The sequence below is a fragment of the Lolium rigidum genome, chromosome 4, assembly GCF_022539505.1.
Source record: "Lolium rigidum isolate FL_2022 chromosome 4, APGP_CSIRO_Lrig_0.1, whole genome shotgun sequence".
Classification (NCBI taxonomy): Eukaryota; Viridiplantae; Streptophyta; class Magnoliopsida; order Poales; family Poaceae; genus Lolium; species Lolium rigidum.
In genome coordinates this window covers 228744083-228759068 of record NC_061511.1, presented here as the reverse complement: position 1 = coordinate 228759068, position 14986 = coordinate 228744083, and the positions used below count along the sequence as shown (strand labels likewise).

General features: G+C 44.1%; 1 protein-coding gene across 1 annotated transcript; it reads right to left on the bottom strand.

Annotated features, from left to right (window-relative positions):
* Positions 1 to 1971: 1971 nt before the first annotated feature.
* LOC124706810 (B3 domain-containing protein Os12g0592300-like) lies at positions 1972 to 4484 on the bottom strand. The gene is made up of 5 exons (XM_047238480.1): positions 4359 to 4484; positions 3418 to 3856; positions 3094 to 3213; positions 2461 to 2576; positions 1972 to 2265 (listed from the first exon to the last, which is right to left on the bottom strand). The coding sequence occupies exons 1-5, from the start codon at positions 4482 to 4484 to the stop codon at positions 1972 to 1974; spliced, it is 1095 nt and encodes a 364-aa protein (XP_047094436.1).
* Between the last annotated feature and the right edge of the window lie 10502 nt (positions 4485 to 14986).

Here is a 14986-nt window from a genome sequence, read left to right as displayed (position 1 = left end):
ACCAATTTCTAGTTAAATCTTAACTATGTATCACAAAGCAGGTCTCCTTGTACAACACGCTAGAACAGGAATACAATTTATACTTTTACCCCAATATACGTTCAACATAGATGTATGAATCCAACACACGATGGATCGATCAGTTCTAGTATTTCTGTAGTATTACATAGAGACTTTGCACGTATAACTAACACTGACTAAAGTTACGTGGACTTTGTTAATCTAATACAACTGGAGTCTTAGAAACATACGTGTGATTTAGAAAACAACATGAACCGGTCAAATCTCCTCGCATCTTGGCTGGTCTTATATGGTGTTGTAGTTCCGTTCCAGATTTGTACATACTCGAACGTGTCAAACATAATTATACCCATTGACGTAAACATTAGACTCTTTTTTAGTGGGAGGCGATGTTTTCATCGACATCGAGGCGTCTGTGGTGACTTCGTCAATCTCAAGACCCGTCAGATTAAGTTTTTTGGACGCAGTCTTTTGAAGGTGCTCATAGAGGTAGGATGTGCGTGCGTTCATAGGGGTGCGTGTATATGTACGTATATGTGAGCGTCTACGTATGTACTGTGTTTCGAAAAAAAAATATAAGGATCTAAATAACCTTGCGTACTAATGGAACACGTAAAAAGATATATGATATCACTTTTTATTCTTTAAGGGGGATATGATACCACTTTCAAAAAAACAGGCTGCCATCCTAACGTTTTTGGAGGGTCTCCCGAGTCCAGTTCAGACACGCATCTTATTTTTTATTCTTTCCATTGGCTGGACAACTTGACTCGTTAGGAATGAAAGAGCAAAGGCATCGTTCGGGCCAAGCCAGTTTTGAACCGACGGAATTTTTTTTTTAACTTATCTCTGGTCTTATATGGTGCGGCAGTTTTCTTTTATAATTTGTACATAGTGGAACGTGTTAAACATGAGGATACATTTACGTAACCATTGACTCCTATTAAATCCTAACCATAAATTTTAGATCTAACGATTAAAATAATTAAAATAATGTGGATTAACGGTGTATCTCTATTTTAAACATCTGTATTTTGCTTTTAGTATATAATAGATTCAATTGATAGCCTAATAGGTCGCGGCGTTGTGGGCGTTGGCCTAGCTGTCCGGACAACAATCCAAATTCTGTCTGCAATCTAAATAGAGATAAACAGACCATTTAGATCGCCGTTTTGGGTCGCCTCACTGTTGTTAGCCTTTTGTATGATCGGTCGTGTCCGGTCTGTAATGAGTACAGTCGGAACTTGGAAGGTGGAAATAAAAGTTAATGTGATTAAACCTCTTATTTTCATGATGGGTTAGCTAGCTTACATCCATTGTCGCAGACTAACACAGATGAAACAAGGCCACATAGATTAAAGAGAAGCAGATTGCTGACCATGCCTACCTACACTACACAGTACACACGCAAGAAACTTGCACTGAAATTGCACAGAGCATACACTGAACGGACCTGCATGGAAGGCAGAACGAGTGACAAAAGCACCATCTTAGGATTACCCATTTGCTCAGAATAATATCGTAAGTTCAGTACACAGGTCACACCTTGTTCTAGTAGCCACAGTGCTTCAAGAATCCAACTATATTCCTTATATGCAACAGGGATTTTTCCTATCCCTAGCTGTGTCACTGACAAAGGCGGGTCTGGCCGACACAACGGCAAATAAGGAACACGGAAATAGTAGTGTCATACAAGGGATTGCCAGCATACCTAACTTGAACTAGGGTTCAAAATGCTACAGGTTCAGTTTCCAGTTGCACATCCATACACACTATGCTTACCAAAATGTAGGAGAACGGGTGTGCAGGAGCTTAAAATTTCACGCAGCTGCCTGCAATGCAACACCAGGTACTACAGGTTTAGTTTGCACTGGCACATCCAGAGTTCCAGACACATGTTGCTTACCAAAATGTAGGAGAAAGGGTTAAGTGTGTGCAGGGGCTTAAAAGTTATCCCACTTTGATAAACCGGCCATCTTTCTTCCTCCTCCGGACGATATGAACAGCCATCGTTACCACCTTGTTCTTCTTCTTCGCTCCTTTGATCAGCTCGAAGATGCAGGCGTCTCCCTCGCGCAGCCTGTTGTCCCTAACAAACTTGACCCAGCGTTGGCAGTTGAAGCCTCTGGTGTGGCTGGATTGGTAGTACCTGACACGCCACTTCTCTGCCATGCTCGGCCTGAAAAGCAGGACGTCAGGAGGCCTCCTCTGAAGGTGATCAGCAGCAAATTTATAGGGGACGATCTGCACAATAAGTTGATATGTTAATGATGTAGTAAGTAAACTTGACGGATATTTTTTTCGATAAAACTTGACGGATATTTATGGTTGACAAATCAAAGTTTTCAGCTAGATTAAAATTGACCTTGTTCCGGCGTTGATTAAAGTCCAACCTTTGCAAGTATTAAGTGGTCATCTAACATAACTGATGAAACTGACCAGAAAGTTGTTCTTGTGTTGGAGATGGGTCCTCTGCAGAACGGTCACGAATGCAGGATTGCCCGGTTCAGTTGAAGCCAGCCCAATTATTTCCTGTCTTTGGTCGCCATCTAGCTGTTCTACAGCCCTCAACAACAACAACAACAACAACAACCAAGCCTTTCAGTCCCAAACAAGTTGGGGTAGGCTAGAGTTGAAACCCATAAGATCTCGAAACGAAGTCATGGTTCCGGAACGTGGATAGCTAACTTCCACGCACCCCTATCCATGGCTAAAACTTTGTCGATATTCCAAACCTTCAGGTCTCTCTTAACGGACTCCTCCCATGTCAAGTTTGGTCTACCACGACCCCTCTTAACATTCTCATCACGCTTTATCCGTCCGCTATGCACTGGCGCTTCCGGAGGCCTCCGTTGGATATGTCCAAACCATCTGAGACGATGTTGGACCAGCTTCTCTTCAATCGGTGCTACCCCAACTCTCTCCCGTATATCGTCATTCCGTACCCGATCCTTTCTTGTGTGGCCACATATCCATCTCAACATGCGCATCTCTGCTACACTTAACTGTTGGATATGTCGTCTCTTCGTTGGCCAACACTCAGCGCCATACAACATCGCAGGTCGGATATATGTTCTACAGCCCTCGAGTAGTATAAATCGGGTTCATCGTGCATTTCATGATCACACTCCTCTTCCTCAGTTGACTCAAGCTTAGCATCAGAGCTGCTGCGGCTGCTTGGTGATTCAGTACCTGTGGAGAAAATTCAGTATACATGAACACTAGTCTATATAGTGTACTGAAAGTTACCACGAGAAACACATACTGTAATTTTATCTGAGAAAAACAGATATATGATGATACATAGTTGCAGAGTTACAGATATTTGAGTTAGCTAACTACACATGCTTATGAACTCATGCATCCTGCATGCCCCAAAATCCTACTGCTACTTACTTGATTTGCTCTTGACACTGTATTTCTTTGATGTGGAGGCCCTGTGAGGGGAGCCAACCAACCGAGACGGCACACTAGTATCATCATCAGAATCATCATCGACAGTCAGAGAGTATTTCTCAACCTGCTGACCCATCACAATGTTGTCGAAATGTTTGCACATTCTGCCGGTGAAGAGGGGAGACAGCTTCTCACAGCCACTCGCATCGAAGATCAGGACCTCAAAGGAGGATCTTCCACTGCATGTGAAGAGCAGGAGGTCATTCTCCTGCAGTTCATGAGCCTTGGCAAAATCCCCCCACCCTGACCCCAAGAACAGCTCATCAGCAACCTTGCTGACGCCCACGCGCCATGTTTCTCCGCTCGGCGCTTTCAGGTGGAGTCCTTCTGCGATATCCATCTGCCTGATGAAATTGCTCGCAAATTTGTCTGGTATGCACTGAGATGGAGTAACATAAATTATAGAAATGATTATTTACAGCCCTTTGAGAGTTGCATCGATGCATTCTATTTTCTAGGGATGAACTAATCAAATAGTATAAGCCATGTAAGACTTGTTTATGCTTCCTACAAAATCAGGGGCAGGTTTGAATCCCTTTCCATTAAACAAATATAATCTCGATTTACAAGGAATACAATCGTATAGTTTATTCTGTTTTTATTACACGGTTTAACTAGTGCACCATCCATAACAAAATGAAATTAACCTAATTCTGTGGAAAAAAATCCACATTCTGTCTTTTTTGCGGGTAAAAAAAATCCACAATCGTTGTAGTTAAATGTCCGAACATAAAGTAGCTCTTTTTCGCTCTTTGTTGTATTTAGCAAAACATTAGCACAAGCCCTCAACATTACCACAGTATGCTTAGAATCCTGCCACTTGTTACTTGTCACTTTATCGGAAAAAACTTGTCAGCTAGCAGGATAATAGATGTACTTACAATGCTCTGCTGGAAATCTCCTGTCATGAGCTTGAAGAACCTGATCTTGTTCACATCCATGTGCTCCCAGTAGTAGTGCTCTTGCCACTCACTGCACCTCTCACACCCCTTCCCACTCCCAGCCATCTTCACTTGCTGCTCAAACACGGTCAGTCACATCAGAAAATATTACAACAAACCCTGCATTACCTTGTGAGAGTGAGAGAAGAGAGTTCTTGCCTTTGCTCTGATTCCTGATGAGTGAGAGGGGCGTTCTAGTTCTTTGGTGAGGGTGAGACGAGTAATTGCATACATAAATAGATTTCACCTACACGTTTAGCTCAGAAGGAGACCGGTGGACCAAGTGCTCATAGACCTCACCCACCGAAAAGTGGGGTCACCAACGTAGGTGCACTAGGACTTGTGTGTTTGCTTCGCATTGGGAAGAGCCGGAGAGGTAAAGTTGGCAGTAAACAGTGCTCAGGATTTAATTCACTCCCATTGAGTTGTAAACTCTGAACACCCAGGCTCTTCAGGGCATCTCGAGGGACCCGACACAAACGGAGGCTGAGCAATCGAGGCCGTCTGTCCAGGCTGAAAATGTGTCTGATATCATCTTTAGCGGGGTGACGCATACGCAGCGACGGAAACCCAGTGCATATTTGCGTTTGAAATGCGTCGCGGCGAACGCTGCGCGGACGCTCCAAATGACCGCTCGCTTATCCGTCGGGCCTGCCTGGCAGCGAGACTGTATCAAGGCCATCTCTTCCGCGGCTATCGCTTCCACGGTCAGCGCTTCCACGGTCAGCGCTTCCACGTCTGCGCCGCAGCCTTCGCCATCAATGCCGCGGCTGCCTCTTCTGCGCGCGCATTGGCGGACGGCGGGTAGGCTTCTGCGCCGCCTTCAATGGCATCATTCCGCGCGTGGCTGTCCTTAAAAGTCCACCGGCATCGTTCCTGCCATCGCCCACACCTCCACTCCCACCACCACCGCCGCGCGCCGCCGTAGCACCATGGGGAAGAAGAAGAATGACTTCGAGGCGTCCGGCAGCGGCACCAAGAAGGTGGAGCGGCCGCGCAGGGTGCCGCTGCCCGTCAGCGTGGGGCGGCTGATGCACGCGAACTCGACGTCGTGCGACGCCTGGGGGGACGTGCACATGCCTGCCGGCTGGCGGCTCAGCTACCGCCGGATGCCCGTCCCGCCCGTGCCTACGCGTGAGCCAGATAGGAGTGCCGAGATCTGGCAAAGGAGGGGGTACCTGCCGCCGGACCTCCGCGCCAATCCCGCCTACGCCATCGACTCCGACAGCTGGGACAGCTATCTCGAGTCCGAGAGGGATCCGATGAGGAGGGCGGGCTTTATGGGCGACATGGACTTCCCCTTTGACCGTCCACCGGCGCCTCGTCGTCGAAAACGGAAGGCGCCGACGCCTGCACATGACAACCCCGACGACAACGACAAAGAGTACAGCGAGGCGCTGGCGTACCACAACGAGGAGGCCAAGGATGATAGCGACGACTACGTCGCGTGCATCTTCCAAGAATGGCAGTTGACCATGGCGGAGGGCCGGGAGTTTGAGTACCCGGACAACATGACAGACGATGAGATCGCGAGACTCGACGTCCTCGTCTCAAAGGTGGACCGACCTGTGCAGCCGCCGCTGCCCCGGTACGCCACCGGCATCCTGCCGCCGGGCCCCACGGAGGAAGAAGCACTACGACTGGCGCTACAGGACTCGGCCACGCCACCGGTTCAACCGCCGCCTCCACCTCCGCCCTGCAACCCGTGGGGGCCTCCACCTCCGGCCTGGGCTCCTCCACCTCCGCCACAGGCCTGGGCTCCTCCACCTCCACCTTCGCCACAGGCCTGGACTCCTCCACCTCCAGCACCGCCGGCGCGCCCGGCGTATGTTCCTCCGCTTCCCAATTGGCCGTGGGTGGTACCGGAGCTCGTCGTGATCGACAGCGACAAGGAGAACCAGTAGGCGCAGGCATTTAGGGTTTTTTCCCTGTCTTTTACTATGTAAATTATATTTTCATGTTATAAAAAATGGAAATTCGAGAAAAAAATGCGTCGTGCCGCTGGAGCCACCCCGACGCAAACGGACGCGCGGTCGATTTCGACCACCGACGCAAACGGACGCGCGGGAACAATTTCAAACGCTGAAATGCGTCACCCCTTTGGACCCTCACAACCAAAAGAAAGCCAACTTTTTGCAGTAGCATCCTGCGGAGAATATTGGGTTTACAATGCACAACATGGAGATACTACGGCAGCCACAGCATGAGAAGGTAGCAGCCTGATGCAACATGTTCCACTTCCACCACGTTTTAGCCAATTTACAAGCCATGACAGCATCAACCATCTTTAACTAACCATTACGCTTTTGAAACAAAGCATACCAATGGTTGCGGTAGCTTTCTTTGACAACGGAAATATGTTAATACCAATCGGATATCAGTTATACCCAGCCTCCGCAGCAACATGTGCCAAAAGATATTAAGGATACGCACAGCTAAAAGAAAAAAAAAAACGCCACCGAACTATATAGTGAAGCAGCAAGAACCACCACGACAATGGTCACACATGGACTACAAAAAAATTTCTCCTATAAACGACATCTACAGGAAGAAAACAATGCACAAAACACCGCCATCGCCTGATCATCAGATCATTGGTTTTCACCTCGAAGAAAGTCCAAATATACTTCAGACCATACCTTCTTCAAGGAAACAAATATAGATCCGTCGTTGCCATGTACAAGGGTTTTCACCCTAAAAATTGAGACTTGATGCCCAACGGACACCACAAGAACGAAGTTACATGTGCCGCCCCCACTTGTCGTGCCTACTGCAAAACACCGATCATCTGGTGCAATCTTCACCACATCAAAACTCACGCCATCAAGATGCGCTGGTCTTTCGGGCGCAACCATCTTGATATTCCCTATCATTGTTATCACCACCGTAATCACAGCTAAAGATGCCATGGTCGACGTACCCATTGGTGCCGATAAAATTGAGTCCTCCAGACGTGTCTCCTCGAAGTTGCACGATCATGCCGTTCTCATCCCCACCCATGCAGTGAAAGATGGGAGTGCCACCGAGCCTCCTCTGTCCCCTCCAAGCCGGAAAGGCCCCAAAGGGCCACGAAACTGCCACAAATCAACCGGTGCATGTAAGATTAGTGGGAGGACCCTGCAAAAAGGAAAACGTATAGCACTGAGCGGTTTTTCCGGAGAGCCGGTAGGAGGGCGATTTTGGGCGATCGCGTCGGACTCCGACGAGGATGATGAAGTCATCGACGATCTGTCGTCGTCGGCAGCTGAATCTCCCTTCCCTGCGCGTCTCTCCACGTCGCCATATGTCTGTAGCCGGAGCCCACCGCCTGTGATCTGCCCAGGATGTCGATGATCGCGGTGATGCGGAAGGAAAAGAAGAGAAGGTTGCAGAGGGAGATGAGCGGCGTTCTAGGTATGATATCTGCTTCTCCAAAGCTTTCTTCGATCGTGGATTCCACAGTTCGTTCGCCGTCGGTGATGAAGGAACCAGTGATACCACCATCGACTTTCCTGCTTGAAACTTTTGATGCAAAGGAATGGGTTCTTGTTCAACGGAGACGGAATTTACGAGTTGCATCTCGTGGAAAACGTGGATCACTGCCGATGTGTTCATCGGTAAATCGACAGGCTTCTGTTCAAATTTCGATGTGTTCATCGATAGATTGACGGAAGAGTTCCAACATTAATTTTTCCACTAATCATGAAGTGGGCCATGTGGGCCATAATACAAGGGAGAAGTGGACTTTTTCTAAGGAGCAGATGGGCTCAAAATTAGCGTTCGATCATTTGGTTCAGATCACCTCTCCGATCCGATTAACTGGGGGGTACTGTCGACTTCTAGGGTTGTCATCCAGAAGGGTTTTCCACCCGGCACCAATTGTCTCGCCATCTATTGCAGAGGCGGCGGCTGGCCTTGTAGCCATGGCTAATCGAGGCGGCGGCTCTAATCCCAACCGGGGAAGAGGACAAGCTGGTGGTGGAGGGCGCGGCAATGGTGTTGGACGGTGGAACGGAGGAGCAGGTTTTGGCCCAGGACGTGGCAACAACTACTATGAAGGTAGCTCTAGTGGTACTGCTGGCCAGGATGAAGGGTATAACAGGGGCTCTGATGATCAAGGTGGAGGTTTTGATGGGGTTTTTCGTGCTGGACCATCAAACTATGAAGGGGGCAGGCCAAGGTTTAACAACGGGTCGGGTTATCACCGGGGCCCTGATCGTCGCAACTTTGGTGGCCAGGGTGATACGTCTCAAACGTATCTATAATTTCTTATGTTCCATGCTACTTTTATTACAATACTTGAATGTTTTATACATACTTTACATCATTATTATACATTTTCCGGCACTAACCTATTAACAAGATGCCGAAGTGCCAGTTGTTGTTTTCTCGCTGTTTTTGGTTTCGAAATCCTAGTAAGGAAATATTCTCGGAATTGGACGAAATCAACGCCCAGGGGCCTATTTTTACACGAAGCTTCCAGAAGACCGAAAGGGAGACGAAGTGGGGCCACGAGGGGGCCACACACCAGGGCGGCGCGGCCCAAGCCCTGGCCGCGCCGGCCTGTTGTGTGGGGCCCTCGCGTCGCCCCCTGACCTACCCTTCCGCCTACTTAAAGCCTCCGTCGCGAAACCCCCTGTACCGAGAGCCACGATACGGAAAACCTTCCAACGACGCCGCCGTCGCGAATCCCATCTCGGGGGATTCAGGAGATCGCCTCCGGCACCCTGCCGGAGAGGGGAATCATCACCGGAGGGGCTCTACATCATCATGCCCGCCTCCGGATTGATGCGTGAGTAGTTCATCCTTGGACTATGGGTCCATAGCAGTAGCTAGATGGTTGTCTTCTCCGCTTGTGCTATCATTGTATTAGATCTTGTGAGCTTCCTAACATGATCAAGATCATCTATTTGTAATGCTACATGTTGTGTTTGGCGAGATCCGATGAATATAGAATATTATGTTAAGTTGATTATCAATCTATCATATATGTGTTGTTTATGTTCTTGCATGCTCTCCGTTGCTAGTAGAGGCTCTGGCCAAGTTGATACTTGTAACTCCAAGAGGGGGTAATTATGCTCGATAGTGGGTTCATGCCTCCATTTAATCTGGGACAGTGACAGAAAGTTCTAAGGTTGTGGATGTGCTGTTGCTACTAGGGATAAAACATTGATGCTTTGTCTAAGGATATTTGTGTTGATTACATTACGCGCCATACTTAATGCAATTATCTGTTGTTTACAACTTAATACCGGAAGGGGTTCGGATGATAACCTGAAGGTGGATTATTTAGGCATAGATGCATGCTGGATAGCGGTCTATGTACTTTGTCGTAATGCCCTGATTAAATCACATAGTAATCATCGTTGATATGTATTGAATCTTTATTTGTAAATTGCTCGCCTGTAATTTGTTCACCCAGCATGTTAGTTATCTTATTGGAGAGACACCACTAGTGAACTGTGGACCCCGGTCCATTCGTTTACATCTGAATACATTCTACTGCTTTTACTGTTCTTTGCAAATAAACACCATCTTCCACTCGATACGCTTAATCCTTTGTTTTCAGCAAGCCGGTGAGATTGACAACCTCACTGTTAAGTTGGGACAAAGTACTTTGATTGTGTTGTGCAGGTTCCACGTTGGCGCCGGTTTCACTGGTGTTGCGCCGCACTACATTCCTCCACCAACAACCTTCACGTGCTTCTTGGCTCCTACTGGTTCGATAACCCTGGTTTCTTTCTGAGGGAAAAAGTGTCACTGTGCGCATCATACCTTCCTCTTGGGGTTCCCAACGGACGTGTATATTTACGTGCATCAAGGACTGTTTTTCTGGCGCCGTTGCCGGGGCGATCAAGACACGCTGCAAGGGGAGTCTCCACTTCCAATCTCTTTACTTTGTTTTTGTCTTGCTTTATTTTATTTACTACTTTGTTTGCTGCACTTAAACAAAACACACAAAAATTAGTTGCTAGCTTTACTTTATTTACTATCTTGTTCTCTATATCAAAAACACAAAAAAATTAGTTACTTGTCTTTACTTTATTTGCCTAGTTTACTTTATTACTGTTATAATGGGTACTACCGAAAATACTAAGTTGTGTGACTTCACTAGCACAAATAATAATGATTTTATATGTACTCCTATTGCTCCACCTGCTACTACAGCAGAATTCTATGAAATTAAACCTGCTTTACTGAATCTTGTTATGAGAGAGCAATTTTCTGGTGTTAGTACTGATGATGCTGCTGCCCATCTTAATAATTTTGTTGAACTTTGTGAAATGCAAAAGTATAAGGATATACATGGTGATATTATAAAACTGAAATTGTTTCCTTTCTCACTAAGAGGAAGAGCTAAAGATTGGTTGCTATCTTTACCTAAAAATAGTATTGATTCATGGACTAAATGTAAAGATGCTTTTATTAGTAAATATTATCCTCCTGCTAAGATTATATCTTTGAGAAGTAGCATTATGAACTTTAAATAATTTGATAATGAACATGTTGCTCAAGCATGGGAGAGAATGAAATCTTTGGTAAAGAATTGCCCAACCCATGGACTGACTACTTGGATGAACATCCAAACCTTTTATGCAGGATTGAATTTTTCCTCAAGGAACCTATTGGATTCAGCTGCTGGAGGTACTTTTATGTCCATCACCTTGGGCGCCGCGACTAAATTACTTGATGATATGATGATCAATTACTCTGAATGGCACACTGAAAGAACTCCTCAAGGTAAGAAGGTAAATTCTGTTGAAGAAACCTCTTCTTTGGGTGATAAGATTGATGCTATTATGTCTATGCTTGCAAATGGTAGATCTCATATTGATCCTAATAATGTTCCTTTAGCTTCATTGGTTGCTCAAGAAGAAAATGTTGATGTGAATTTCATTAAGAACAATAATTTCAACAACAATGCTTATAGGAATAATATGGTAACAACAACTTTAGGCCATATCCTTCTAATAGTAATGGTTATGGTAATTTGTATGGTAATTCTTACAATAATAATAAGAGTGTACCCTCTGGTATTGAAGTGATGCTTAAAGAATTTATTAGTACACAAACTGATTTCAATAAAACTGTTGAAGAAAAACTTGATAAAATTGATATTCTTGCTTCCAAGGTTGATAGTCTTGCTCTTGATGTTGATCTTTTAAAATAGAAAGTTATGCCTGAGAAAGTTGAAGATGTTAGGTTTGCTAAAACAAATGCCATCCAAGTTCGAATTAATGATAATATTAGAATGTTGGCTGAATTGCATGCTAGGTGGGATAGAGAAGAAAAAGAAAAACTTGCTAAAGAAAATAATGTAGCTAAAGTATGGACTATTACCACCACTAGTAATGTTGATTCTTCACATGTTGCTGCACCTCCTACTATCAATGGTAAAATAATTGGTGTTGGCAATGTTTCTACTCCTAGTGCAAAGCGTACAAAATTGCCTGAAACTGCTGAAACTGCTGTTTGTGATAAAACTGCTGAATTTTTTTTAAATATTAGTGACAATGATTCCATTGCTGCAGAACATAATAGTTTAGATTTTGATGATTGTCATATTACTGAAGTTATAAAGTTCTTACAAAAACTTGCTAGAAGTCCCAATGCTAGTGCTATAAATTTAGCCTTTACAAAACACATTACAAATGCTCTCATTAAAGCTAGGGAAGAGAAATTAAAACTTGAAGCTTCTATTCCTAGGAAGTTAGAAGATGGTTGGGAGCCCATCATTAAAATGAAATTCAATGACTTTGACTGTAATGCTTTATGTGATCTTGGTGCAAGTATTTCTGTTATGCCTAAAAAGATTTATGATATGCTTGACTTGCCACCATTAAAGAATTGTTATTTGGATGTTAATCTTGCCGATAATGTTAAAAAGAAACCTTTGGGGAGGATTGATAATGTGCGCATTACGGTTAACAATAACCTTGTCCCCGTTGACTTTGTTGTCTTGGATATCGAATGCAATGCATCTTGTCCTATTGTGTTGGGAAGACCTTTTCTTCGAACCGTTGGTGCTCGTTATTGATATGAAGGAAGGTAATATTAAATATCAATTTCCTCTCAAGAAAGGTATGGAACACTTCCCTAGAAAGAGAATGAAGTTGCCTTTTGATTCTATTATTAGAACAAGCTATGATGTTGATGCTTCTTCTCTTGATGTTACTTGATTTGCACTTTCTGCGCCTAGCTGAAAGGCGTTAAAGAAAAGCACTTCTTGGGAGATAACCCATGTTTCATTTTATTTACTGTATTGTTGAGTCTCGGAAGTTGTTTACTACTGTAGCAACCTCTCCTTATCATGTTTTTGTGCCAAGTAAAGTTTCTATGCTAAAGTTGATGCTATATTTGGGATCGCTGCGCAGAAACAGCATTGCTGTCTGTCACGAATTCTGGCATAAGTCTCTGTAAAAAAATCAAAAAAATCTGAAAATTTACGTGCGTGATCCTCAGATATGTACGCAACTTTCATTAGTTTTGAGTTTTTCCATTTGAGCAAGTTAAGTGCCCCTTCCAGATGCATCTTTACGGACTGTTCTGTTTTTGATAGATTCTGTGTTTTATTTCGCATTGCCGCTTTTGCTATGTTGAATGAGTTTCTTTGTTACATTAACTTTCAGAAGCTTTGTGCAATGTCCAGAAGTGTTAAGAATGATTGTGTCACCTCTGAATATGTGAATTTGTGGTTATGCACTAACCCTCTAATGAGTTTGCTTGGAGTTTGTGTGAAGGAAGTTTTCAAGGGTCAAGAAAAGAGGATGATATACTATGATCAAGAAAAGTGAAAGGTCTTAGCTTGGGGATGCCCCGGTGGTTCATCCCTGCATATTTTAAGAAGACTCAAGCATATAAGCTTGGGGATGCCCAAGGCATCCCCTTCTTCATCGACAACATTATCAGGTCACTTCTAGTGAAATTATATTTTTATTCCGTCACATTCTTATGTTCTTTACTTGGAGCGTCGGTTTGCTTTTATTTTTGTTTTTGTTTTGAATAAAGTTGGATCCCACCATTCTTATATTGGAGATATTACGCTCCGCTTTTTCATATGGAACACTTGTGTTCTTAATTGTGCTTTAATGTTCATGGCGAAGGCTGAAATTGCTTCGTTAAATTGCTATTTGGTTGGAATCAGAAAATGTTGCATATGGTTTGGTAAATTTGGCAATTGTTTGAGCTCTCATAGATCATGTTTAAGCTCTTGCATTATTTAGTTTAATCTATTAATGAAGAACTACTGTAGAGCTTGTTTAATTTGGTTTGCATGATTGTTCTCTCTAAGTATAGATATTTTCGGGTAAAGTGTTTGAACAACAAGGAAGACAGTGTAGAGCCTTATAATACTTGCAATATGTTCTTGTGTGAGTTTTGCTGTACCCGTTCATACTTGTGTTTGCTTCAAACAACCTTGCTAGCCCAAACCTTGTACTGAGAGGAAATGCTTCTCGTGCATCCAAACACCTTGAGCCAAACTCCATGCCATTTGTGTCCACCATATCTACCTACTATGTGGTATTTTTCTGCCATTCCAAAGTAAATTACTTGAGTGCTACCTTTAAAATTTCATTCCTCTACCTTTACAATATATAGCTCATGGGACAAATAGCTTAAAAACTATTGTGGTGATGAATATGTAGTTATGTGTCTTAATTCTTATAAGTTGCTTGTTGAGCGGTAACCATGTTTTCTAGGGACGCTGATGTCTACGTTCCCCCTCCTTTCCTGTAGACAGTGTTGGGCCTCCAAGTGCAGAGGTTTGTAGAACAGCAGCAAGTTTTCCCTTAAGTGGATCACCCAAGGTTTATCGAACTCAGGGAGGAAGAGGTCAAAGATATCCCTCTCATGCAACCCCGCAACCACAAAGCAAGAAGTCTCTTGTGTCCCCAACACACCTAATAGGTGCACTAGTTCGGCGAAGAGATAGTGAAATACAGGTGGTATGAATATATATGAGCAAGTAGCAATGGTGCCGTAAAATAGCTTGCCGGCGTGTAGTTGATGGTGGTAGTATTGTAGCAAGTAGTAACGCGATAGAAACAAGAAACAAGCAGTAGTAACTCAGCAGTATTTAGGAACAAGGCCTAGGGATTAGACTTTCACTAGTGGACACTCTCAACATTGATCACATAACAGAATAGATAAATGCATACTCTACACTTTTGTTGGATGATGAACACATTGCGTAGGATTACACGAACCCTCAATGCCGGAGTTAACAAGCTCCACAATAATGCTCATGTTTAAGTAACCTTAAGTGTAAGATAGATCAAAACGACTAAACCAAGTACTAGCATAGCATGCACACCGTCACCTTCATGCATATGTAGGAGGAATAGATCACATCAATATTATCATAGCAATAGTTAACTTCGCAATCTACAAGAGATCATGATCATAGCATAAACCAAGTACTAACACGGTGCACGCACTCGTCACCTTTGCACACATGCAGGAGGAATAAAACTACTTTAATAACACATCACTAGAGTAGCACATAGATAAATTGTGATACAAACACATTGCAATCATCAAGAGATATAAATAAGCACTTCACTACGCTCTTCAACAATGAATAAGTA